Source organism: Nelumbo nucifera, chromosome 1, assembly GCF_055504915.1.
Source record: "Nelumbo nucifera cultivar China Antique chromosome 1, China Antique-T2T, whole genome shotgun sequence".
NCBI lineage: Eukaryota > Viridiplantae > Streptophyta > Magnoliopsida > Proteales > Nelumbonaceae > Nelumbo > Nelumbo nucifera.
In genome coordinates this window covers 192,681,530-192,706,620 of record NC_142649.1, presented here as the reverse complement: position 1 = coordinate 192,706,620, position 25,091 = coordinate 192,681,530, and the positions used below count along the sequence as shown (strand labels likewise).

General features: G+C 35.4%; 2 protein-coding genes and 1 long non-coding RNA gene across 9 annotated transcripts; 1 reads left to right on the top strand and 2 right to left on the bottom strand.

The window, feature by feature from the left end:
* Window positions 1-205: 205 nt before the first annotated feature.
* Window positions 206-9,446, bottom strand: LOC104611865 (4-hydroxy-tetrahydrodipicolinate synthase, chloroplastic-like). Of its 3 annotated transcripts, XM_088895718.1 has the most exons (5): window positions 9,007-9,318; window positions 8,753-8,899; window positions 8,220-8,301; window positions 5,251-5,334; window positions 206-1,340 (listed from the first exon to the last, which is right to left on the bottom strand). In XM_088895718.1, exons 4-5 carry the CDS (start codon window positions 5,274-5,276, stop codon window positions 413-415), a joined length of 954 nt encoding a protein of 317 aa, XP_088751844.1. In that variant the 5' UTR covers window positions 5,277-5,334; window positions 8,220-8,301; window positions 8,753-8,899; window positions 9,007-9,318; the 3' UTR covers window positions 206-412. The 3 variants fall into 3 exon arrangements, with proteins under 3 accessions (XP_088751844.1, XP_010277415.1, XP_088751843.1); XM_010279113.3 differs by lacking the exon at window positions 8,220-8,301 and having other exon boundaries at window positions 9,007-9,446; XM_088895717.1 differs by lacking the exon at window positions 8,220-8,301 and having other exon boundaries at window positions 8,977-9,111.
* A 1,319-nt stretch (window positions 9,447-10,765) lies between these two features.
* On the top strand, window positions 10,766-11,769 carry LOC148804294 (uncharacterized). The gene is made up of 2 exons (XR_016080854.1): window positions 10,766-11,171; window positions 11,272-11,769. It is a non-coding gene; the product is annotated as an uncharacterized LOC148804294 (long non-coding RNA).
* Window positions 11,770-13,386: 1,617 nt separating this feature from the next.
* LOC104611864 (uncharacterized) lies at window positions 13,387-21,878 on the bottom strand. 5 transcript variants are annotated; one of them, XM_010279109.3, is made up of 6 exons: window positions 21,725-21,878; window positions 21,105-21,335; window positions 20,918-20,995; window positions 17,605-17,701; window positions 16,270-16,361; window positions 13,387-16,169 (listed from the first exon to the last, which is right to left on the bottom strand). In XM_010279109.3, the coding sequence occupies exons 3-6, from the start codon at window positions 20,942-20,944 to the stop codon at window positions 16,032-16,034; spliced, it is 354 nt and encodes a 117-aa protein (XP_010277411.1). In that variant the 5' UTR covers window positions 20,945-20,995; window positions 21,105-21,335; window positions 21,725-21,878; the 3' UTR covers window positions 13,387-16,031. The 5 variants fall into 5 exon arrangements, with proteins under 5 accessions (XP_010277411.1, XP_010277410.1, XP_010277413.1 ...); XM_010279108.3 differs by having other exon boundaries at window positions 21,105-21,144; XM_010279111.3 differs by having other exon boundaries at window positions 13,387-13,676; window positions 21,105-21,144.
* Window positions 21,879-25,091: the final 3,213 nt, after the last annotated feature.

Sequence of the window (25,091 nt, the reverse complement as noted above, 5' to 3'; positions counted from 1 at the left end):
TAATAACCGGCTACAGACCACCCCCCACCCCTCCCCTGAATGCAGCAAATAGCAATTGATGAGGTGGATTAATGGGATGTCCTCTCATCTCAAGTCCACACTTCCATTCCTCTCTTGATTAGACCTTGCCAAATCGACAGGAAAAGTGGAAAACCAATCTACAAATCGCAGAATTAGCTTCAAGCTCAAGCGTGGAAGATAGATATGGTTCAAGCAAACTACTAGATACGCAAAAGGCAAAACTGTAAAACAGTCCTCAGTCCATTGGGTAACATCTTATGGCGATGATCATACCAACCATGTAAACCTGGTTTTACCTCTAATCTAACTTTTGTACATCACAAAGAAAGCTAACCCCGAGAGTTAACATTACCACCACAAGGAAACTCAGGCAACCAACTTCGGCAACCGGTCAATATCGACCTACCAATATAAAGTCATCATCATCGAGAACCTGCACATCACCATCTCCCACGATATTTTCTCGTCCGAGTTCCTTCACTATATTCACAAATTCCACCCTCCTGGCCAGGGGGAGTGGGACATAAGGCAGCCGGAAAATTGGCCTTACCACCCCAAGTTGTGCTAGAGCTGTATTCAAGGCGATGGGGTTTGGCTCGCAAAATAACCACTCAATAAGTGGCAAGAGCTTCGCATTCAATGAAGTGTTCTTCCCTCCAAGCATAAGCTCACGCATCAACCCTGGAGCCAAGTTGCTAGTAACAGATATCACCCCGGTGGCACCATAACCCCACCGCGCATCATGACACTGATCGTCGTTGCCACTCCATACCACAACCCCTTTATCTGTGTACTCTTTTATCCTACCGTTTCCCATGCATTCCTTAACACCCGCCATGTTAGCACTCTGTGCAATGGTGTGGATCACAGCCGGAGGAATATCTTGGCCAGTCCTGGATGGCACATTGTAAATAATGGTAGGCCCCATGGAAAGAACAGCCTCAAAATGAGAAACCAAACCCTCCAGGGACGTCTTGCCATAGTAAGGATTGATGTGAAGGGCTGCATGCATCCCAACAGCAAAACCCTGTTCAGTAGCATGAATTGCTTCTCTTGTTGAGTTACTTCCAGTGTTCCCAATCACCTTGACCGATTCACCAAAACAGTTAATTGTGTGTCCAATAAGCATGATGTGTTCATCCCAGCTCATGAGGTGACCTTCACCTGTTGTGCCACCCACAATCACACCTTCAGCACCATTCATGATCTGAATGTTCATCAATCTATCATAGGCTTCAAGGTCAAATCTGCCATCAGGAAGATATGGGGTTTTAATGGCAGTTATTAATCTCAGCGACTTTATCTCCTCTGCTGATGTCCTGCAATATCAAAAGCCAGAGTGAACACCTAGTAATAAGAACACCAAAGAGTAAGAAGATCTAGGCAGTCACATGTGGCACAAACTCTTTTAAACAGGCGCAAGCATCCATATCCAGCATATGTAGATTAAAGTACCAACTCTCCATTGTTTCAAGGAATGCCTCGTATGGGTAAATACCCTAGTAATTAATAATAACGTTAAGTTAGACGTATGATCTTATTGATATTGCATTTTGACTGGTCCACATTATATCTTACTGATGATCTGATAAAGCATTAGAACCATAAAATTTGAAACATCATTTTTCACAAGTGATTGACAGAAGGGGTCAATGCATGATTCCCAATTACTGCAGGCAGACGCCGGAGGGAATGGAATCTCTGCCAGTGATTGTGATACCTATAACATACACATCTTAATTCTTAACTTCTTATACACATATCGCTTAGAGATGGAACCCCCACAAAAGAGACTAAAGATTGAATGCCAAACTGATTAAACGATTAGCCAGTGTTGCCAAGAACACAAAAAAGATTTCTACCTGTGTCTATGGTAGGTAGATTGAGTTCTTGATACCTTGGCATGTATCAATGATGATGATCTCTGCAAGGAATATTAGAACTTGGAACTTAAAAAGGATTGATTTATTGACAAGGCATCAATATTAAGGTCTTCCAAGCAGGTAACTAGGGAAGCTCACTAGATGACTCCCTGTTTATGAACATGAATGAATCCTGTGGCCAACCTGAACCATCCATTGGATAGGGGACCCTCCAGATTGGCCATGTGCTCACTTCCCTAGTCCACATCAGCTGCTTACTCCATGTTTTAGAGTTCTTGCTGACTGATTCATCATTCAAGCTGTGCAAAAGCATAATACTTGTGCTTAAAAAGTTGCCCCAAAGAATGCTTCTTTTTCCCATGTGGAAAAGGATTGATTTATTGACAAGGCATCAATATTAAGGTCTTCCAAGCAGGTAACTAGGGAAGCTCACTAGATGACTCCCTGTTTATGAACATGAATGAATCCTGTGGCCAACCTGAACCATCCATTGGATAGGGGACCCTCCAGATTGGCCATGTGCTCACTTCCCTAGTCCACATCAGCTGCTTACTCCATGTTTTAGAGTTCTTGCTGACTGATTCATCATTCAAGCTGTGCAAAAGCATAATACTTGTGCTTAAAAAGTTGCCCCAAAGAATGCTTCTTTTTCCCATGTGGCAAGGGATCAAAAAGCTGAATAGGGAACAGCAAGAGGCATAGGACCCCCCCCCACGCAATGCCAAATTGACATGTGAAGGATTCCTGGGTCAACCATATGTTTTACATGCATATAAATGTCGAAGAGAATGAAAGAAAATTGACAAAAGCTGAAATTTTTTTGAGAAAAGGTAAAGTAAGATTTTCATTAAGAGAAACAAAATACCTTGTACAACTAGAGGCTGTAACAGGGAGAAACAGACAAAAGCCTAAATGGGTACCAATACCCAGATGCTTTCCCATGCTGAACATATATTTGTCAATACAAAATAATACTAACAGAGTTCATAGTCGCCATGCATGGAACTCCTAGTCCTAGCATACCTTATTCAAGCCTATTTATTAGGCAAAAGTTAATGTTTGACCTGTTTTTTTAATATTGTTGCAACATGATTTGATTGATGAGTGGACAAACCTCCAAGTCTATCAAAATGGGATCTGATAGACAACAACAAAAAACAGCTGTGACTATTTGCTTTTTATTAGCCCTTAATAGTGCTTGTGTTTGTTTTCTTAATGAAGGTTTACAAAAAAGAAACTTGCATGGCTCCAATTTTAATCTTTTTTTCTTTGGAGAGGCAAGACTCTTTAGCATCTACAATAGATAGTGGACTAGCAGTGCTAACCGAACTGTGGGCCTTTTTTTCCAAACCAAATAGATTTTTAGGTTTTCAGAAAACCAAAAACCAAAGTCGAACCGAAACCAATTTTTCAGTTTTTTTTTTTGAATTTATAATATATATTTATATAATGCATATATATGTATATATAATATATAATATATGGAAAACATATAAAATATATATGAAAAATATATAATATATATACTGATAGGTTTGGTTAGCCAGATTTTTTGGTTTGGTTTGGTTTGGTTTTTGGTTTCTGATGAGCACCCCTAACAATATACAGCAAATTAAGTTGGTTCCCAACATTGACCAACAGCCTTGCTGATAGCCCCCACTGCTAGGGAATTGGAACTTGGAAAGGAAAGTCATGATTAGGTGACGCCAATCCTGGATTAAGCTTGTTAGTGATTTCATGGTTGGGTTGCTGCTTTACTACTTTGTACCATGTTCCCTCATCTGAGATCTTTTGGATGAAAGAAGTGTACTAGCCATTTTAACCTTTTCCCTCTAAATAAATTTTCTTTGATCACAAAGTTCGTAAAAATACAATATTGTGTTTCATTTTTCAACAGCATACCCAACTTCCCTTTTATTTTAATATCAATTGCTTATGTAATTTCATGTTTTTCTTGTATTGGTACCCTGTATCCCTTATACATAATTTGAGATGTGAACACTAAGAAACAGTCCACTTAGATGTGCAAAATTGCAAGCAAGCAAATGAATGGGGTGCACATAGCTAGTTGGTTCCATGTTCCTAAGTTTGCGCTTGAATGTGTCTGTGTTTGAGTCTGAGGAAGTCATCTTTTCATTTATTTTGTTTCTATTTTTGGAGAGAGCCATAGAGAGAAATCTATTGCAAAATGCATATCCACAAAAGTTCAAGCTAATTGGGTCCAGCTGGGCAATCCAGGCCCTGCAGGCATTGGATGAGCTATCAGGGATGAGGAAGGCAATATTTGTGCCTTATTCTCAGGTCCAACTGGGCATACTGATGTGGCTTCTACAGAATTCTTAGCTGCTGTTTTTGCACTTGAGAAGTCTAAGGAACTGGATCTGAGGAAGTTGTCTTTTCATTTATTTTGTTTCTATTTTTGGAGAGAGCCATAGAGAGAAATTTATTGCAAAATGCATATCCACAAAAGTTCAGGCTAATTGGGTCCAGCTGGGCAATCCAGGCCAGCTGTGTGGGCGATCCAGGCCCTGCAAGCATTGGAGGAGCTATCAGAGATGAGGAAGGCAATATTTGTGCCTTATTCTCAGGTCCAACTGGGCATACTGATGTGGCTTCTACAGAATTCTTAGCTGCTGTTTTTGCGCTTGAGAAGTCTAAGGAACTGGATCTGGAAAGGCTAATTACTGAAGGTGACTCCAAAACAGTTGTGGACTAAATGGGGAAGGAGTCTCTTGGCACCTAAGGAATGGCCTTAGGAGAATCAAAAGGCTCTCCAGGGGTAATGCTGATTCAAATTAATTGGGTTAGAAGATCGGCCAACAGTTTGGCAGATAGTCTGGCCAAACAAGGGGTACAAAGACTGGCATTGTTTTGGGCCTATAAGTAATTCTTTGGGGGTTAGGACATCTGGTGTCCTTTTTGTTTCCCTCACAACTTCTGGTTGTATTGTATTGATAAAAAAAAAGAGTTCTAGCTAATCGGAATGCATAGGAGCATTCCAAAATCACATATAAATATATCTCAAACAAGTTCAACCAGGTCTGAAAATCTAGAGGAAGATATATTCAACATTGTAACCATCATTTCTTGACACTGGATATATATTATCACAATACACTTATTTATAAGATACAACCAGCTATACAGGATTAGTATGATTCTAATGTACTTCACAAGAGCACTACAAGGGATATGAAAAATTTAACAACTTCAAAGACCATCTTCATATTTTATAAGCTAACAAAAATACCAAATTAAATGGGAAATAACACAACCATGGCATAAGTAAAAACAAAATAACCACCCTTAAGAGCACATCAACTTGTATATATCTGCTACAACCTACCTATTTTTGACCTCAAGACTGCGCATAGGGAGGTGGAAGTTTGGGATGACAGCTGCTTCTGGAGACCTCCATCGTCCAACTCTCCTGTTCGGTAGAAAAAAGTAAATAGCATGAGTACAGGAGATATTTGCTCAAAGTTGAAAACCATTTGTCCATTTGGTCTTCAGTTCACAGAAGGCCCGGAACTGCCTCCATTTAAAACTAACACCTCAATCAAAATATCGGTAAACCAAAACCATGCATTGGTCACTTTGAGCAGTTAATATAGTGGTAAAACAAGAAATGACAAGGTCAGAAATAGTCATCCAAAGGAACCTAGGAGTAGCTCCAATAGATGATTAAATGAGAAAATAGACTAGGATGGTTTGGTCACATGCACACAAGACCATATACAACAGCCATTAGAACAAAACAAGTGATCTGTTACAAGTTGAAGGGACAAGAAGAGATAAGGGCAAACCAAAAAGAACTTAGGTGGAAGTACTACAAAATGATTTAAGCACCCATAATTTAACAATGGATATGGCACTGAAACAGAACAGAATGGCAAAACAGGATTCAGGTATCCAACCCCATATAGTTCAGACAAGGCTTTTTTGGCATTATACCACTGAAGAGTGGAGCTATTTTCTGATGGATAGTAACTTCTAGAGAGAGAAACTCTGCAACAACTAGGTAGAGCCCTTAGAATTACAGTTGATGTGGTGAAACACAAAAAGACTTCTTCCATTAGTAGGAAACAATCGATGATTAGGTTTCAATTTCAGTATTTGCTAAAATAAACCTGAACCATTATTCAAGCACCCAGTGAAGGAAATGAGTCAGGAAAGTAAAATGAATTGCATAAGAAAATAATTTCCAACATAAGACATGCTTTCAACCAGGGGCCATTACTTAGTGTAATTGTAAAGTCTCGGGCTGGCAAGCGTGAGGGGGAGAACACAAGTTTGAGTCTGAAAGTAGCCACTTTGTGCCAAAAAAAAATGCCCAAGGTTAGGGCCATATCCAATCTACCCCCTCCAAAGACCCCAGATAGTTGGGACCAATATTAGGTAGTGGACATGCTTCAAACATCTTCTCACATTTAAGAGGTGTTCAGGCCTTGGTTTTGCAATATTCAAACTTTATATGTTTCTAGCATTTTTCAGAGAACCTAATCCACAGGAAAGCAAATTCCAAACCAACTAGGCAACTACAATGACAAGCATGTCCAGAATATAGCACTCTTAAACTTTTTAGTTTGGTTAGCAACGTGCATTATATTGCAATCCAACCATACGTAAGACTCTAAGAGAACTAATGATTGATTCCAAAAAAGAATGGAGTACATCAGTAAGAAGCATAAGCAATTTCCTTCATCCACTAAATATAGGCCCAAGGGGGCATTGTTTTGTTTGGTAAAATATTGGGATGATAAGCATGAAAGAATGCAGGTTCAAGTCTGACAGTGGCCTCTTTGTGCAAAAAAAGATGCCAAAGGTTAGGTTCATATCCGAGTCACCTCTCCCAAGCCCCAAGACCTCAGATGACAGGGACCAACATCTGTAATGGCCTTTTTTATCAAACATAGACCTAGAGCCACCTCTTCCAAATCATCAATGATTGAATAATGCAAACAACAAAGGTTCATAAATTGACAACATATTGTCACCATGACGGTGATCGAATACCTTCTCTCATTCTCTGTACAATGGAGATGTACAATATATAAAAATCTCTTAGGAATTACAAGTTCTCATAATGAAAAAAATAAAAAAAAAGTATTTTATGATAATCCTTTTAAAAGTATTGTGAACCAACAGCCAGGACAAGGAGTTCCCACTGCCCTGTTCACTATAACCTCCTCTATGCATTTTTTATTTCAAATATATTGGCATTCCTTCCCTGGCAAATATTCCATGAAATCATGTCAGATATACTTTTCCATTTGACCTTCCCTTTTTTTTGATAAGTCATTTGACCTTCCGTCTTCTGCCAATCCCTTTTGAATTCCAGCTTTGGAGGATAGATTCCAATGTGTAAAAACATCTTTTCACTCCAAAGATTTCCATGGACTTTTCCAATTATAGGTTGCACACCTTACAATGGAAAAACAAATAATTTGTAGGCTCCATTGCTGCTATACATAAAATACACTGCAAAGAATTCAGGACTCCAGGATCATTCCTCACCTACTTAGACTAACCTTCCAGATCAAGGAGTCATTTCCCTACTCATGGCACCACTCAGATGATAGTGCTTTTTACCACCAAGGTTCCACTTTATACATTCCATGATAGACTTCCCATGACTACAAAAGCTTTCTTCCAGCAACCACTTCAGAACCATGATTTTAGGAGGGCCACTAGACTACCTCCAAGAAAACTCTTGTATTTGCTTTCCCAGTAAAGATAGGATAACTCAAATTGGGTGCTCTTGTCCAAGATGATAAATGCAAAAAGACGATAACATACAAAGCAACAGCAGAACCTCTTAGCAACCAGGTCCCTAATGAGAATATAGACAAGTCACTAATTTTATAGAACCTTTTTTTTTTCTGCAAGACATTTTTTAAGTAAAAGATAAGGATGATAAAATACTCTTGAGCAGTACTTAAGATGAATAGAATGAATGCATAGTTCAAGAGTTTTCTTCCAGGATGCCACAACAGAAGAAACAACAAAAAATGATACTTTCACCCAAATAGTGGCTTTCAACCCTATTGTAGCCCGAGTGACTATGTTTGCCGAATCAACTTTAAGAGATGGAAAAAATTGAAAAAAAAGAGGGACAAAGATAACAATTTCTGAGTCCCAATATGAAAAAAAGGTCATAATCAAGTAATTATCAATAGGAGACATAAGGTTCTTAGGTACCAAGCACAAGAGCACTCCGTCTACATATTTTTCAATAGCATTGCGTAGACTTCTACACTAACATATTAAAGAAAGCACGAATTATCCAAAGTCTAAAGTCAATAGAAAGCTTACCCTCTTTTAGTATTTGACCGTTAGATTGGAGATATGAATAAAGCATTAAAATATGATATCATGATTCAGAACTCCTGCTTTCCTAGAAGAATCAATACCAAAAGAGGTTCAATATTACAAACTCCTCATAGATGAAGGAAAGGAATAACGGTGAAGGCATTCATGCAACCTCCAGAACATGCTGAATAAAACCTTTCCATACACACACATTCAGAATAAAACGCACTCAAATTAATAAAAATAATTTCTGCAGCAGATGCACACTAATTGCCAAAACCAAATTTTTTACTTCATCAGTTCAGCAATGGCAGAATGGTTTGCTGAACTCTGCCAAATCTTCTCCCTCTGCTTACGTAGTATTGGAAAATATGCAGAGGTGGTCTTGGAAAATAACAAATTAACAATAAGAGAGAAAAATGTACGACAATAAGGTTTTCTTCGATGCATTCGATAAACAGACTGTATTTATTATGAAAACCAAAAATAAAAATAAACTACGATAATAAATAAAGGAAATGAAGTATCAGAGTAACCTCTTATGGTTATTGGCGCCAGCGGGGCGCGGAAGCTGGAGGGTTGCATATCTTAAGGACGCTCCGTAGCCCATTAACGAAGACATTTGGTGAGACAGATTCAGAGATCGGATTCCCGATACGCTGCTACCACAATACTGTATAGATCTGAACAAAAAAGCGTACTGTTAAAAGCCGAATAAGGAAGAAGAAAATATAATAATGCTACAAGATGCTTTTCTTACGGGAATAGCGTATTGAGGCTATGAAGATACCTGCTAAGATTTTGAGATAGAGATTGAGAGGGACAGAAAGAAAGGTGGCGGTTTAATAGACGATGATGATTTGAGTGGTGGAAGTGGTAGTAGTAGGGAAAATCGTCGGACTAATCAGGCTTTGGTGGCTGACTTGGAGCAGGTCATCGGAGTCGTACAAGGCGGCGTGAAGGAGAGACGCAGCTTCCATTCGGACTTGGTGAGTGGAGCAGGTGACGAAAGGAGTCAAGGAGATTATGCTTAGCTGCTGTGAAATGTGAATGATCAACGAAGCGTGAGGGGGAGGGGGGAGCTATGGAGTATGGCCTATGTGAGTGAGGGCTCTTAGGGTTTTTATTTCGGGAGGATGCACGCTTTGATGACACTTGGCAAACATGTGAATGTGAAAATGTGGGTCCGACGATTCCATGCCATGGGCTTGGCAACCAAACCGCTTCCCTGGTTTTCTGAATTTCGTCGAGCCCCGGAAATAGGGGTACAAGTCGGGTGGGCTGGGCCGGATTTTAGCTCAATCCAAGCCCAATCATAAAAATTAGGCCTAAAAATCGAATCAGACTTCATCCCCGAATTATTCAGCACGAGCCCAGTTCGCTAAAATTTAATGTTAAGACCTGGATTATTCTTGAATTAGTCAATTAGTCCATATTAAAAATTAATATATTTGTATATAGAGGTATGTATATATGTACAGTTTATTAAAAAATATAAACGTGTAAGTATCTATCTATTTATCTAAAAATTAATATATCGTTCGGTGTAAACGGATTGAATTCGAATTGAATAAGGCAATATCCGAATTCAATTCGATATTTAATGGATATTGAAAATTAATATTCAAATTCAATTAAATATTTGAATATTTGATTCGATTTAATTTGAATTCAACCAATGAATTATTTTAGATAATTAATAAATATATAAAATAAATATTTTATTTATTTAAAGCATATAAATATATAAATTATTTATATCATTTAATTATATATATATATAAATTATATAAAACATTTAAACATTTTATATATTATATATAAGAATTAAATGATCAATCGAATTCTGATATTCATTGAATCGAATCAGGTCATATCCGAATTCGAACCCGATTAGCTATTTGATATGAATAGGATATCCAATTTTGACCATTTAGATATTTGAATTATCCATATTCGATTCGATTATGTCAATCTCGAATTCGAAATCAGATTTTCGAATACCATTGACACCCTTATTTTAAATAGATTTCAAATCATTCTAAAAAAGTTGAGAGTGGTCAACTCTACTTTCAATTAGGAGGCTTCAAGCTTAGCTACATATCAAACCACTCTTTCAAAAGTGAGGGTAGTTAAATAAAAAAACAACTAAATAGCTGTTTCTCATCTCTATAAAAATAAAACTTAAGTTAATCTCTTAAATTAAATAATAAAAATGTGTGTTATACAAAAATGATAAAATACATGAGTAAAAAATATATATGTACAAGGGGTTATGCCTAGTTTACTGGTAAACTAGTGAAGCTTAAATTGTTTTGCATTAGTAGCCAATTGAAAAGGCTTGTTTCATTAATTTGTAACTCATCATTTAGGAGGGATTAAAATTAAGCACTTATTTTGGGTTGAGACCATGCCAATAAGCACTTGAAATAAGTCAAAAATAAGTTTTTAATATGACAGTAAACACTTATTTGAGAAGCCCAAATTTTTATGCTTATTGTTAAGAGTTATTCAATAAGTGCTTATTTCCTTTCCCACTTCAAATATATATCACCCCATCTTCATGTCTCTATGTCTTATCTCTTTTTGTCTTTCTCATTTATCTTGTTCCTTCTTGTCTTGCTCCTTCCCTATTCTATCAGCAAAAAGACTATCACGAACCCTTTTTTCTTTTCACGTGTGCCTCTCTCTCTCTCTCTCTCTCTCCTTGTCTTCACCCCTTCTCTCTCAGTCACAGGAAGGGAGTTTTATTTTCTTCCAAACCCTACCACCCTACCCCCCCCCCCCTCTTCTTCCCAGTCACAAGAAGGGAGTTTTATTTTCTCTTAAACCCTACTACCTTACCCCCTTCTCTCTTCTTCTCAATCATGGGAAGAGAAAAACCCTATTTGAATACCCCTTGTTCCCACTTCTTCTCAGTCACCACAAGGAATTTTCTTTACCAGCTTCCTACAGGTTTCACCTTATTCTAGTACCCCCTCTTCTCTCTTCTTCTCTATTATCGTCCTTTGGATTAGTGACTTCCTTTTCATATTTTCCGCTTTCCTTTGCACAGCATTGGAGTTTTTTCTAGAGTTTATGTGCTTTGACATTCGATGGATTGCCAGCTTCCTTTGCACGATGGACTTCTTGCAGTCCGTGCCAAGTGAGGGTTGTTGTCTCCTTTGTTGGATTACTGACAACCTTCCAGGATGTGTGAAGCTTTACCTCCGTAGATAATCAATGACTTAATCATAATTAGTTGTAATTAATTATTTTTTGCATGATACACGTATGCTGGTGGCCATCACCTCGTAGATTTGATGGCTTAGAACTCTACCCTCACACGTAATGAGAAATCTAATAGTTGGGATTGTGATTAATGTCCTATCGTCAATTGCAAATATATTTGTGTTGATATTTATTTATTTTGCACTTTTTATCTGGTATAATAGTTATTTATTATAAAAAATAATTATTATTTTCTGTATTGCTTAGGATTATTGAGCACATGAAGTGTATTATCCTACATGTAATTAATAAGTGTTAATCAGTTTCTTCACACTTCTTAGTATTTTTTATACCACTAATTTCTTTTTCTAATGGTTCTAACCGACTGATTTTCATTTTAGTCACGATTTGATTTGATTGGGTTAGAACGATAATAATTCCTCCTCAACAGATGGTAGGGATTTTTCTTTCATCATTCTCTATATATTACTTCACTCTTCTGGTACTGTCTTCCTCTTGTTCCCTTTGCTTTCATGTTTTATTACCTCTATTACTATTGTTCAATGCTCTATTGTGTTGTTGTCATTGATCTTTAATTCCATTGTAATATAAATGATATTAGATAAAAAAAATAACAAAATACCACTAACATGGTATTTGTGTTTTAATATTTACATAATCCTTTTGTTTTATTTTTTCAGCTAATTGTGATTCCTGTGCTAATACTTCACCAAATGAAAAAAAAAAAAAACGCCTATAGCAAAACATGCGGGAGATTTCATGCATTATTTTTTTTATTTGTGTGTTCCTCTTTCTCTCCATCTAGGATTAGGAATGGATTTGCTAATGCATTCCATGTGGGAGATTTCATGAATCTTATGAATAGCAGTTCAAGCAACAACTAAAGCTTAAAGAATGAGAGGTGTGCTTCATCCAATCACCAAGTATTTTAAACCAGGTTGGCTTCAGTTGTCACTACTCATTCCAAGGGGCCAAAAACAGTCCCTTTGGCAGTCTATTGAATAAAGGCTTTTCCCAATACCATTTTTTTCATGGGTTCAGGGATTAGCAAAATGCTTTGCCAATACTCTAACTATTTAAGGAGTGAATAGGGAGCAACTATTTTGGTTCTTCACATGTAAAATGAATGCAAAAGAAAAAGTGTTAGCTTCCACAAGTATTTATTATTTGCTTATTTTTAGTAAGTACTATGTAACTATCAAAAGAATAAATTGAAGAAAGAAATCTAACAGATAGTAGGAAGTTCCCAGAGAGAATTAGTGAGAAATTTAAGGTTTATTTTCTTTTTCATGCATTCGTGTCCTCTAGAATATACATACTTTCCTCTTCTCTTGCTCTTCTTTTTCACTCCACAAAAAAAGTAGGATCTCTCTCAGTATGGGGATCATGATGTCCCCATTCAAAAAATCTTCCCTATGTTCCCATAATGTCAAGGGTGCAACTTGGGCACCTAACCTTACTCTACATGAGGCCTGGCCCTAAGATGGATCTATTAAAATCTTAACAAATGGGCAACTTAAGCTTTCCCATGTTGTAGCTACATAATAGTTTGATGTGAATGCAATGGCATTAGAAATAATATTTACTAAATTTAGACACTAAAAATTATCTTCTAAGGCAAAAACACCAATGTATTCCTACTACTGTAGTTTGGCAATAAAGTGAGCTAGTAAAGATCAAGAGGTTGAACTACAAACATAAAATGAAATTTCTTTACCTACTTTTGAAATTGTTTCTTATATCCTAGTGACTAATCTCTAAACCTATCATGTATAATACAATACAAAACATGAATTCAAGCACCTTCTTGCCAAGGCTGAAATAGGAAATAAATAGCTAAAATCCCTTTAGAAAGTAAACCTTAAAGGGAGGAAGAAAATTAATAGTTCCAGTAAAATAATAAAAAAACAATCACTTTGCTAGAGTTAACCAATGATAGGAAAAGCAATCCTCTAGAAAGTAAACCTTTAAGTAAAATGATAGTTACAGATCTAGTCATTCACAGTTTAACACTAGTGACATCATTGATCACACTGTAGTTCTACAGGTCTACATCTCTATTTTCAATCAAATTGAATGTCCAAAACACTTTGGGCATTCAATCAGATTAATAAAATTCCTCTAGAAAAGTTCAAAGAGGTAAGATTAAACCCATGTACATCATCTTCATCATCTATCTTGTGGAGCTCAATCCAAATATCTATAAAGTAGAGGTAGTGATCCTTTGGTCTTTAGGAAACAAACCAAAATCCAAAAAACAAGGGGGTGAACAAAAAATAAAATCAGAGAGAAATATGTGAAAATTGTTGCCATATCCATAAAATAAGATGTGAAAAAGAAAAACAACAAATACATACCAATTAAAAGGCCTAGCCATTGGTGAAATTGACAAGTTCTTCTCTACTTTTTAGGCTTAGGGCACACTAATGGGGAGAAATTGACTAGTTTTCCCACCTATTTGTACCCTCTCTCATGAGTATTTATATTTTCTTGGCTAAAATTCCTCTATAGTACATGATAGGTTTCCCTGAAATTGACAAGTTTTCCACTTCTTTTGTACCCTCTTCCGCAAGTATTTATTCTTTGTTTAGCTAAAATTCCTCTACAAAGTACATGATAGGTTTCCCTTTAAACCTATCATATACAATACAATATCTATATTCAGGGGACCTTCTCATGATTGGTGTTCTCTGCCACTTTTGCACCCTCCACCCTAAACCCCAAAAAAGACTCAAGCCCCAGCACCCCCACTCCCCAACTGTTGCATTGGGAAGACCTATTGCAACATCCCCTCCCTCCTGAACTAGTACAATAGGATCTAAGCTTGCTTTTGGCAAATGACACTCCATTTTGGTCACTTTTCTTCTTCTATGATGTGCTAACCTGTCTTGGCCTCAAACATGCAATGATCACCAATACACCTCCAACAACACTCAACACAAAAGCATACTTCTAACGTGCTCTCAGCAAACACACCTCCCACAACACCCAACACATAAGCAAATCAACATGAATTCTCTACCACTAAGACCCTTATATTTCCTCTAAAAGGGCAAAAAAACCCTTGTAGTTTTAGTAAAATGATAAATAAAAAGCAATCACTTTCTAAAGTTCAATGGTAAGAAAAAGCAATCCTCTAGAAAGTAAACAATTAAGTAAAATGGTAGTTGCAAATCTAGCCACATAATAGCAACCATTACTTTCTTGTATCTAATCCAATAAGATAATAACATTTGTATCTAATATATTTGAGCTGAAAGTCTAATAAACTAATCTTATTTAGTCACATCAACAACTATGAATGCGTAACCCAAAACAAATTGTTACAACAAACATTATTTAGGTTTTGCATAAGATGAAACTATGATCTCTCTGCAAGTAATGAATCACCATTTAAGCTTATTCACATTCTTAGGATTGCCATATCATGTGGTAGTTTCTAGTCATTCCATTCCCATACTATTAGATTCATGTGTTAGGCTTCAAAATGTGATTGCACCACATTAGTATCCTATATCCCATAGATAATAGGCTGATTATTTTCTCTACTTTTTGAAGAAAACTAGATGTCAATAAGTTGGGAGGGATTGGTTGTGTTTAGCAAAAATGAAAGCAAAGGCCTCAATCTGAATTTCCAACCAAATCCAAACGCAAGCCCAAGCTGACGTTAAATGAGATCATGATTACCATCCAAAGAACTAACTTAATTGAATCAGATTAGGTTGGTTGGGTCCCTTTTAGTTTCAAATACAATGTTAGCAATTTAACACTTCAACCATTAAACCAAACAAAAAGTTGTCGTCAATACATTCCCAGAAAATTATGTGGTGAATTAACTAATTTTTTGTTATGTTTTGCTATTTTTACTTTAATAGTTAACAATTTATATTTGAAATTTTGGGCTATGAAAAAAATGAGGTTATGATTGTTTTTTCAATGAATTGTTTCAATCACTACGGGAAAAATGATTTTTAACGGCTAAAGGTCCACAAAACTACTGCTAGAAACTTTATTGGCAATTGGCAAATAGCTGCTAAAAGAACTGTCGCTAGAAGTTCTAGCGGCAGTTAAAGAACAAAAAACTACCACTAAAAGATGAACTGACTACAGCTATAAGTGCCTTTTAGTGGCAATCACGACTATTGCCAAATCTCTCTCTCTCTCTCTCTCTCTCTCTCTCTCTATATATATATATATATATATATTATAACCTATTTTTTTAATTTATTTCTAATTTTCTTAAAATTATCTGTTTTCTCTACATTTATATAAATTAAAATGAAACACAAAAAAAATCAAAACATCAATTACAATTAAAATTTAAAAATATATTATCTATTCAAAACTTTTGAGTCAAATACATTTTTGTTTCAAATTGATAAATTCTTGGTTTGTACAAGAGATGTTCCCTTTACAATGCCATTGGATCTCCTTGGCCATTGCTAAAAAGAACTCCATCTGGATTCATCTCTAGTGTCTTTGAAGCTAGCCATGTTGAAGGGACAACTATTATTTCACATTCGTAAGATGCCAAGCACCTTAGTATGTTGTGCTTGATCCCAAAATCATAAGCAACAACCTTCATTATACAAATGCACAATTAGACAATCCCACCATTTTTGCCCAATAGAGCATGAACGTGATCACATCTTTCTTCTCACAAGGGACAAACAAGTTGCTGTCTGGATGAAAGTGTGAGCCCGACTTTCCGAGACTTTTACTCTAATGTAACATAATTAAATTGCAAACAAAGAAACCATAAGAAACACATACATAAGTTGCTCTAATGGATTCTGAAGCAATCAGGAAATAGCTAACTTACCAGCAGATAAAAGGAAATGTAAGCATGGGACAAGGCACCATGAAATGCAACGTTCGGGTAATGTCCAAACTCTTGTAAATCTTCTCCAACAACTGTAAAGGAGGAGATAATCAAATATAAATAAGAAATTAATAGCAAAAAAACACTAAGAAAACAAGAGCATAGAAGAATTTAAAGAAAGAAAGAAAACAAGAGTAGACAATAGGCCGGTACAGAAAATTAATTGATGGGATGCCATGATTCGTCATTCTCAACATGCCCATGGTTTTGATGGTGAGTCATGTTGCTAATTCTCCTGAAATGCCATCACAATGCAATTCGTTGAATCCTAGGATTCCTAGAGTTGATATTTAAGTTTATGAAATATCTCAAAGAAGAAATAGAGCTATTAGAATAATACCAAACCACACTATTTAGCTTTGGTTTTTTAGAGAAGCTCCCAATCACACTATTTAGCTGAGTTCCAATCAGCCCCCCCCCCCAACGTCAAACAGCACATCCCTATCGTGTATTGGGAACATCTCCTGACGATGAAATCATCATTTCTGGTATTATCATGGTGGGATGTGCTGTGGGACGTTGTGGGGGGGGAGGGGGGGGGAATCTTGTGGGGGGCTGATTTGAGAAGATCCCATGGCCGTTGCGGAATCCAAAACTCATTCTGTAATACTGAAAAGAATAGAAGCAGGGGACCTCCCCAATCATGGCCAAGTACAAAGAGAGTGAAGAACATAGCTCCCTGCACAACCTAGTAAAGCAGCCAAACAACCCAATTGTTGATGTAAGTTGTAGTTGCTGCCAATTCAAAGACGACAACAACATCCCTAACGATGAAGCTCATAGACTGCCATGACCCAACAGTGTTTGGGAATGACAGCTCGGACGTCAACTAATCAAAACAGAAGAGGGGCACTGGGATCAAACTCATCGAACTTCACCAACCCCATTAGCGGCATTAATCTTCTCTTATCCTCTATCCTCATCAACAAACACGAACCTCATAGGAGCGTTCACCTTGAGTGCCCAATCTTAGTGTCTACACGCACTCGAGACCTAGATCAGAGAAAAACTAACATCTGTTCCATGAAATTCACCACCTTTACAAGAAATGAATCTAATATTGGTGGGGTTGTTGGATAAAACTCTGGTTCCACGATAACTGTAAAGGAGTGATTCTTGCTCATCCTTTTGCAATTCTTTGAGCAATCACTTTCCGCCCACCCTTGGTCTCCTTATTGTTTACACCCAATAATAACATCAATTAAAATAGTAAAGGTTCAACAATTTGTCATTTGTTTGCACCATGATATCATAGATGAAAAGGGATGGACTTACTGAGCAAAGAATCCATGGGTTCTCTTACGCTTGATGTAGTTGGGTTGGTATGTTCTTTTGGGAAGCAAGAGCATTGTTGCACTGGAAGAGCCTTCTCCTAAATAATAAAAATTTGCACAAGTTTAAGATATTAACAGTATACACGAAAACTAAGAACCATAAGGTCAGAGGCATCAAAGTATAAACATGATTCAGACAATCATGTCTATTCCTAATCATATGATATGTATCTGGATTTTAGGATAAAAACTTCATAACAAATGAAAATTCAAACCTAAATTCCATCCAAGATTTCCTTGTTTTAACATATGGATCTAGACCTACCAAGCAAGGGTTTACCAAGACATTGTTGGCCTTTATCCTACTTTTTCAGTCTGATGTATAAGTTGATATTTTCGCTTCATTTCATTTCATTTCTTTTTCTTTGAATGATTTTAAAACAGACATTTTAATTTTTAAGCACATAAAAAGCAGAAAAGTAACTCCATGTTTACCAATGGATTTATCAAAGGATCACCACTACTTCTTGGCTTCATTTTTATTCATCTGTTCTTTTAACAAATACATTTTTTTCCTAGTTTTTATGACTTTCAAAATATTTGAAAATTGTCATGCCACAAGTACAAATGACATACTAGAATAAATAACTAATAAAATCAAATACCTCCTCATAACAATGACTTAGGCTGAAATAGTAAAACCATCATACTTGGGTGTTACCAACGATTGCCAACCCTGGATCCAAGGCTAAAAAATCAAAAGGAAAACAATACTAGATAACATTTCATTGAAAATACCATTAGAGCTCTTATATGTTTCTAAAGCAGTATTAGACCAATAACAAAGTATGCTAACCTGATACTTAAACTTCTAATCATTAGCTGAAGGGGTTTATATTAAGCAACTATAACTTAATAGCCCATCTTCCCTCAACCCTTTGTAGCATCCCCTTCCTATTGTCCAAATCAGAAATCTTTCTGACACTCCATACAAAACAAGCTAAATTCAACAGGCCATAAACTCCTTTGTTCTCCTAGGAACAGAACATCTGTGCCACTCCATAACACCAAAAATCAACCCTAGTAAACAAGTCTGTTACTAAAACCCTAGCAAATATGACCATCTGGTTGACAACCCTGCTCTGACTACAGAATAAGCAACAGATCAATGGTTACTATTTAACCAATCAGGTTAGAAAAAGAAAAAAAATTAATTCTTTCCAATAACTAAAGTCTATGTCTGGTTAATCTTTTGTAGAAAAATCAACCTATCAGTTATCTCATTGGCTATTTAGCATATTCTTTTAGATTGCTACAAATAGTATATAGCCTATTTTGTCAATGCTAATAGATTTTGTTCCCCAAAGCTATGAAGAATTGTAATTTCAAATTTGATGCAATATGCCAAAAATTACAGTACTTTTTACACAATCATCAAGTTCTCTTATCAAGGAATGTTCAGATTTTCCTGGGTTATTTTGTAAGCTGAATAAAAAAATATGGTGAGGTTGAGGTTTCAAACGATGTGACAAAAACATTAGAGGGTAATGATACTGCAAGATAACATGGTCATGATAAACTTCTTTTGGAACTTCAACCTTCTCAAAGAGGCTTAAAAAAAGTCAAATTCTGGAAGCAAATTTTGTACTATGGATAGCTGGTAATAAGCCTCTAGGGCCTCCACTTGAATACTATGATCAACCACTAGCTTTTCCTATTGATGGTAGGGCCCAAGTAGAAAACACGAAATCTATTTATCATCTAATTAATTCAAAAACAAAAATCTATTAAGTAATGAGGAAATCCAGGTTTGACCATTACCATGGGTCCTCATGACCTTAGCTACCAAAGGAAACACTATTCCATCCTAAACTAAAATGTGTGCTTCATATGTTCAGGCAAACAAATATTTATGAAAACAAAAGCTTGGTAAAAGCTGAAAAGTAAACAAAATTCATTTCTCTTCCAACATCCAGCATGGTGCAAGTAGTTCTATCAACATATAACAAAAGATCGCAACATATTTTACTTGGCCATTGTTGTTTGAAGGGACAAAGAAACTTTTAACTCCTTCAGATTCTAAAATCTTTGACATCCCAAACATCTGGAAAAACTCCAAAATACATCCCATCACAAAAACATAGTAAATTTACCTACTTGGGCAAGACCAAGACCAACTGCTTACCTACCTTCTGTGTTATCCTCTCATCACAAAAATTCAAATGTTATTCTTCTTGCTATATCCTTTGTTTCTTGATCCTTGTTGACCACTCGAGCACGAAGTGGGTCCCCTCTTGATGTAATTTTGTTTACCATCAAAAGTGCCAGAGATTGGATATTGATAGGGCAGAGAAACTCTTTGAGTGCAATGATCAAATGTATGCAATTTCATTTGTTCGGAAACAACAAAGAGGAAGATTAATAATGCCAGTCAAGTGCATGTTTTGAAAATTTAATTTAGGACATTTTGTCCTTCAACTGTTTTCGTCAATCTTAAAAAATTAAATGCTCTAATTAGGTAATATAAGTAGTTTAGTGAAACCACAGGGTATAGCAAGTAATTAACCCTATATTCTATTTAACTACTAACATGTATATATCCATTTATATTTTGTACTAAGTAGAATGGTGTCCATATAAACTAAGTGTTCCAAAAATCTTAACAGGAAACATATAAAAAAAAGTTCAGTACCAATCGGAAGTCCAACTGCTTGAGAAGCAATACAGCCTTTACTCTTTCATTTGTGGGCTCAGAATCCAAGAATAGCTTTTCTTGAGATGGAAAAAACAAAAGAAAAGGAAAAGGAGGCATGAAATTGTGATGTGCTCATCCTAAAAGAAAAGTTCTTTTATTAGTTACTGTTTATGTTTTATTGGTCATCCTAAAATAAGAATGTGGAGGCTATGGTGAAGAACATAGAGAATGAACTTCAATAGTATAACCCTTGGGAGAATAAAAAAGTTCATCTATAACATCCAATGTTAAAATCAGATAACTGTTCAAAGGAAACCATCAAATGGATTTGTTCCTATACACATTGCCATCTTATCAAAGTTTCCTTCTGATTTTTACATCTTATCCCATAACTCCTAACAAACTATTTAATATTGATAACTCTGCTCATTGCACTGTGTTAGAAGCAGAATATTAATCCTTGATAGATGTGTAAACCCTTGTATCCAAAGGAAATATTTAAATCAATTAAATTACTACTATCTAGAGTGGGGAAAAGAACACAACTTCTGACTAAAGCTAATCCAAATTTTGGATTGCCTCCCAATAAAGAGGTAACATAAGCCCAAAAAAAGTGTACCTGAAGTTTCTTTGTAACTATACTCATTGCTTCTTCGGATGTTCTCTTGCAATCATGGAAGGATGAGTCCCCATATGCCTAGACAAGAAAACAATAAGAACTATCTTTCTCATGAACGAGAAAATTTAAGTTATAAACAAAAATAGAATGCAGAGGGGGGGAAAAGGAAAACGCATAAAAAATTAACCTTAAAAATTGGTGTGGCTCCAATAAAAACTTGACCGCATCTGCATAAAATTTTGATTTGATACACTTTCCAAGTCGAATGGGAAGATCATAAATGAATTGCTCTTTTCCACAAAACATGAAACCTCTAGTGACTCATACATGGCCAATAGACCAAAACTTGCATGAACTATCAGATATGAGAAAAAGACACCCCACAACGTGTTGTCTTATCTAAAGATAAGCCTTGATGCTGCATGTGGATAAAAATGTAGAACTTCCTTAAAGCAAAACCAGATTTTGATACCAATAACTTGTGCATAGTGGCACATAGCCTCCACTTAGCATGTCCTAGGTGAACTCTTAGGTGGATTATGTCATTCGAACAATTTCTCATTTCAGGACTTACAAGACAGTCATGGCACAAATAATTCTATGGTTCAATTTATACATGTACTTTCCTTAGAAGGTTCCTGGTGTCGTGCAATTTATCTATATGTTCTCTCTTTTCCAGAAGGAACGTTTTAACCCTATAACTTCTAGATTGCACAGGCATAATCTAGAAGGGATATATCAATTAATTCCGTTGGGTGGAGAGCTGAGACAAATCCAAATAAGTTAGGACAATGAGAGAGAGATTACCTGACGCAGACGTTGTTGTTAGGTGTTGTCTAGGTGAAAGTTCGAATGTGAGAGAGCAAGCAAGTGCGAGAGAGAAATAGGGTGGGACAAGAGTGAGAAGGGGTAGAGACTAGAGAGGAGGAGGGAAGTAGATCTAATTCACGCTAGACTTTTAGTGGTAGTCGATCCTGTTTATAGCGGTAGTTTTAAACATATGCTGCTATATAGTATTATTTTTAGCCCCTTTCAAAATTGCCGCTATTTCTTAATTTTCCTGTAGTGAATTTAAATCTCTTGTTGGGAATAATTTTGGTAGATTTTAATGTTATTTATTACTATATATTTTTGGGAGTTTATACTATGAGTTATAGGGTTTTAAAGGCTTATAAAGCTCCTAAACACAAATGTTACCATTGATTACTGATAAGTAATTTTTATTCCCCTATTTGATTGCTTTAGAGAAATTTTTGTTGCAATCTTAATGTTTATTTTTCTTGATCATTTGATGGTAATAGGTTAAAGAGAATTAGTGACAAACTTAAGTTTATTTTCTTTTTCATGCATATTGTATCCAGTACAATCTACATACTCGCCTTACATTCTAGTTGTATTCACTATAATGAATTAGATAGGGGATTATGCTGAAATCAGATATCAAATTAGGTGAAGCATTGCAACTTAGGTTACCAACTTCACAGTTATAAAATTGTTGTATGTCTTCTACTTAGGTAAACCGGTTTTGTAGATAGTGTGATGGATACAAACAACCACATTCTGATACCTATTTGCTTTACAAGTTTGTTGAATAAGTTGTTGGTAGAATTAGACCTTCCTGAACCTGAATGGTACTTAGTTGAGTTGATGTTGAGTATTGTGTCAAACTATCATTTCTAGTCAATGGAGAGGAATGGAAACTTATTGGAGATCCCAACCTCTTAATTAATGAATATTGACAGTCTGCCTCAAAGAGTGCAGTTGGTGGAACTAAGCAGGAATATCACATTGACATTGAGGATGCAAACTTCATTTATGAAGGAAATTAACTAGCATTTACTTCCCTACAAGCATTAATTTCAGGGATATAACTGATAGAAGTATTTCTCACATTGTGTATTTTCTTTCTTGAGAGCTGAGATATTGTAGATTGTAGTAAATTTTATAAGTAACATGTACAGGTGCCTACATAAAGACAAGTAGGTAAAATGACAATCACCTTTTTTACCTTGGGAGTAACAACCAAAGGAAGGGTAAAATGGTGGATTAAAGGCCTAGAAGTGCTATGCCTTACCAAGAAAGGTTGGGGAATGAGGGCAGTTGGTTGAGGATTTGTCTAGCTGATGTGATTCACACCAGTAGGGCAAAACCACTAAAGGGTTTAAAGGTTAACTTGCTGTTATAATTCAAAATAGCAAAACCAAAGAGAATTGAGATGGCTTTAGGTTTATTACAAGACTAGTAAGTGGGCACACATGGCAATTCTAAATGATGAAAATGATAGTAATAATGTATCCAGAAATTTTTATAAACTTTATGTATTTTTTATTTTTATTTTTGTTTTAATTATTATTCGAATGTAGATTGCCAATTCAAAATCTTATTACATAAACACCTCATACAAACATATGATAATTGGATTGAGTTGAAGTTTCAAGTATCATTGGCAGGCCTACCTACTTTGCTATATTCTTCTTTTTGTAATGTTTTATCTCTTTAGTGTATTTTTTTTTATTCATTTATCAAAATAAATGTAAGATTTAAATAAAGGGAATTGAATGGGGGTGAAAAGTAGTAGTTCAATTTACAATTTAAACCTCACAATTAAATAGGAACTAAATTCAAAAATGAGTATTTTAGTCAAAAGAAAGTTCTAAAATCTTATTCGTATTTTTAATAGTAGTGTAAATATAAAATTATAAATGTGTTAAATTTTTTTATAACTTTTTTGTATTTCTATGTGTAAAAAATATTTTTGATTTGTCACACTTTTTGTTTAATGTGATAAATATATGATATTATACATGTGCCTGATTTTTTTTGTAAACTTTATGTACTTTTTCATTTATATATTTATATATTTTATTAATTTTTATTATTTGTTTATGATATTAAAGGTTAAAACATTTGACCCAAAAGTTGAACTATTAATCTAGAGGTGTAAAACGGGCTGTGTTGGGCCGGCACAACATGGTCCACATGCGGCCCATAGGCCGTCCTAGGCCGTGCCTCCCTCCTCTAGGATATTTTGGGGGTCGGCTTGATATGGCCCATGAACCAAGCCCGTGCCCTGCCATGGGCTAGGCTGGTCCGTGGGCCGAGCCGTGGACCAGGCCAAAGCTATTTATTTAAAAAATTGAAAAAAAATCTTAAACATTTTATTTTATATGAATTTTGATGTATACAATTGTTTATATATACAATAATTAAATAAAATAGTATAATAAATTTTAAAAACAATTGTTTGTTTTATTAATATATTATATACTATATATTATTATATAATTATAATTTATATAATATTATATATAATATATATATAAATATATAAATATATATGGGTCGTGTTGGGCCGTGCTGCAAGTGGCATGACCTGATTTACACCCCTATTATTGATCCTTGCCAAACAGTAAAATAAATTCATTTTTTGTTGGTTCTAAATTATGTATTTCATTTTCATCATCAATAAAATTAATTCTTGTTTATTACACTCTTTTTTAATTTGATTAATAAAAATGTCATAAATGTGTCTAATTTTTCTACATTTTTGTAATTTTCTATATCTATTTGTATTTTAAAAATTTTATTACCTAACTATCACTTCATAGGTTGATCAATTTGATTTGGATGGTTGAATTTCTTAGCCACCACTTGAATAAAGAATGCTTTTGTTTTTTAAGTCAATTTTAAAATATATAGGTTTATACTGTTAAAAATATTGACATAGATTTAATTAGTAGTATTTATTAGTAAAAAACTAACTTAAATACATGATTTAATAAGAGAAAATGAGACTCAATGCCTTAAGTATAAGAGTTAATGAGAGGGAATGAAATGAGGTGGAAAGTAATAATTGAAGTTACATTTTCGACCCTTACAATTGGAGATGGACTAAATACGCAAATATGGGCATTTTAGTAGCCATTAAAGTTGACATTAGAACTATAATAAAATGACTCTTATACACTTTCTGAGACAAAAAAAAATAAAGGGTAAATTATTCTAAAAAAGCATTCACTCTACATCTACACTTTTATATATAGTATAGATTGATGAGAGAGGGTCTTACGAAGTTGAGTTATGAGCCATTCCAAGGTTCAACTTCAAATTTGATATATGTATACAAAATGTAGGCAAAAAACATTTTTGGTATGTGAAGTCAGTTAAGTGTGGG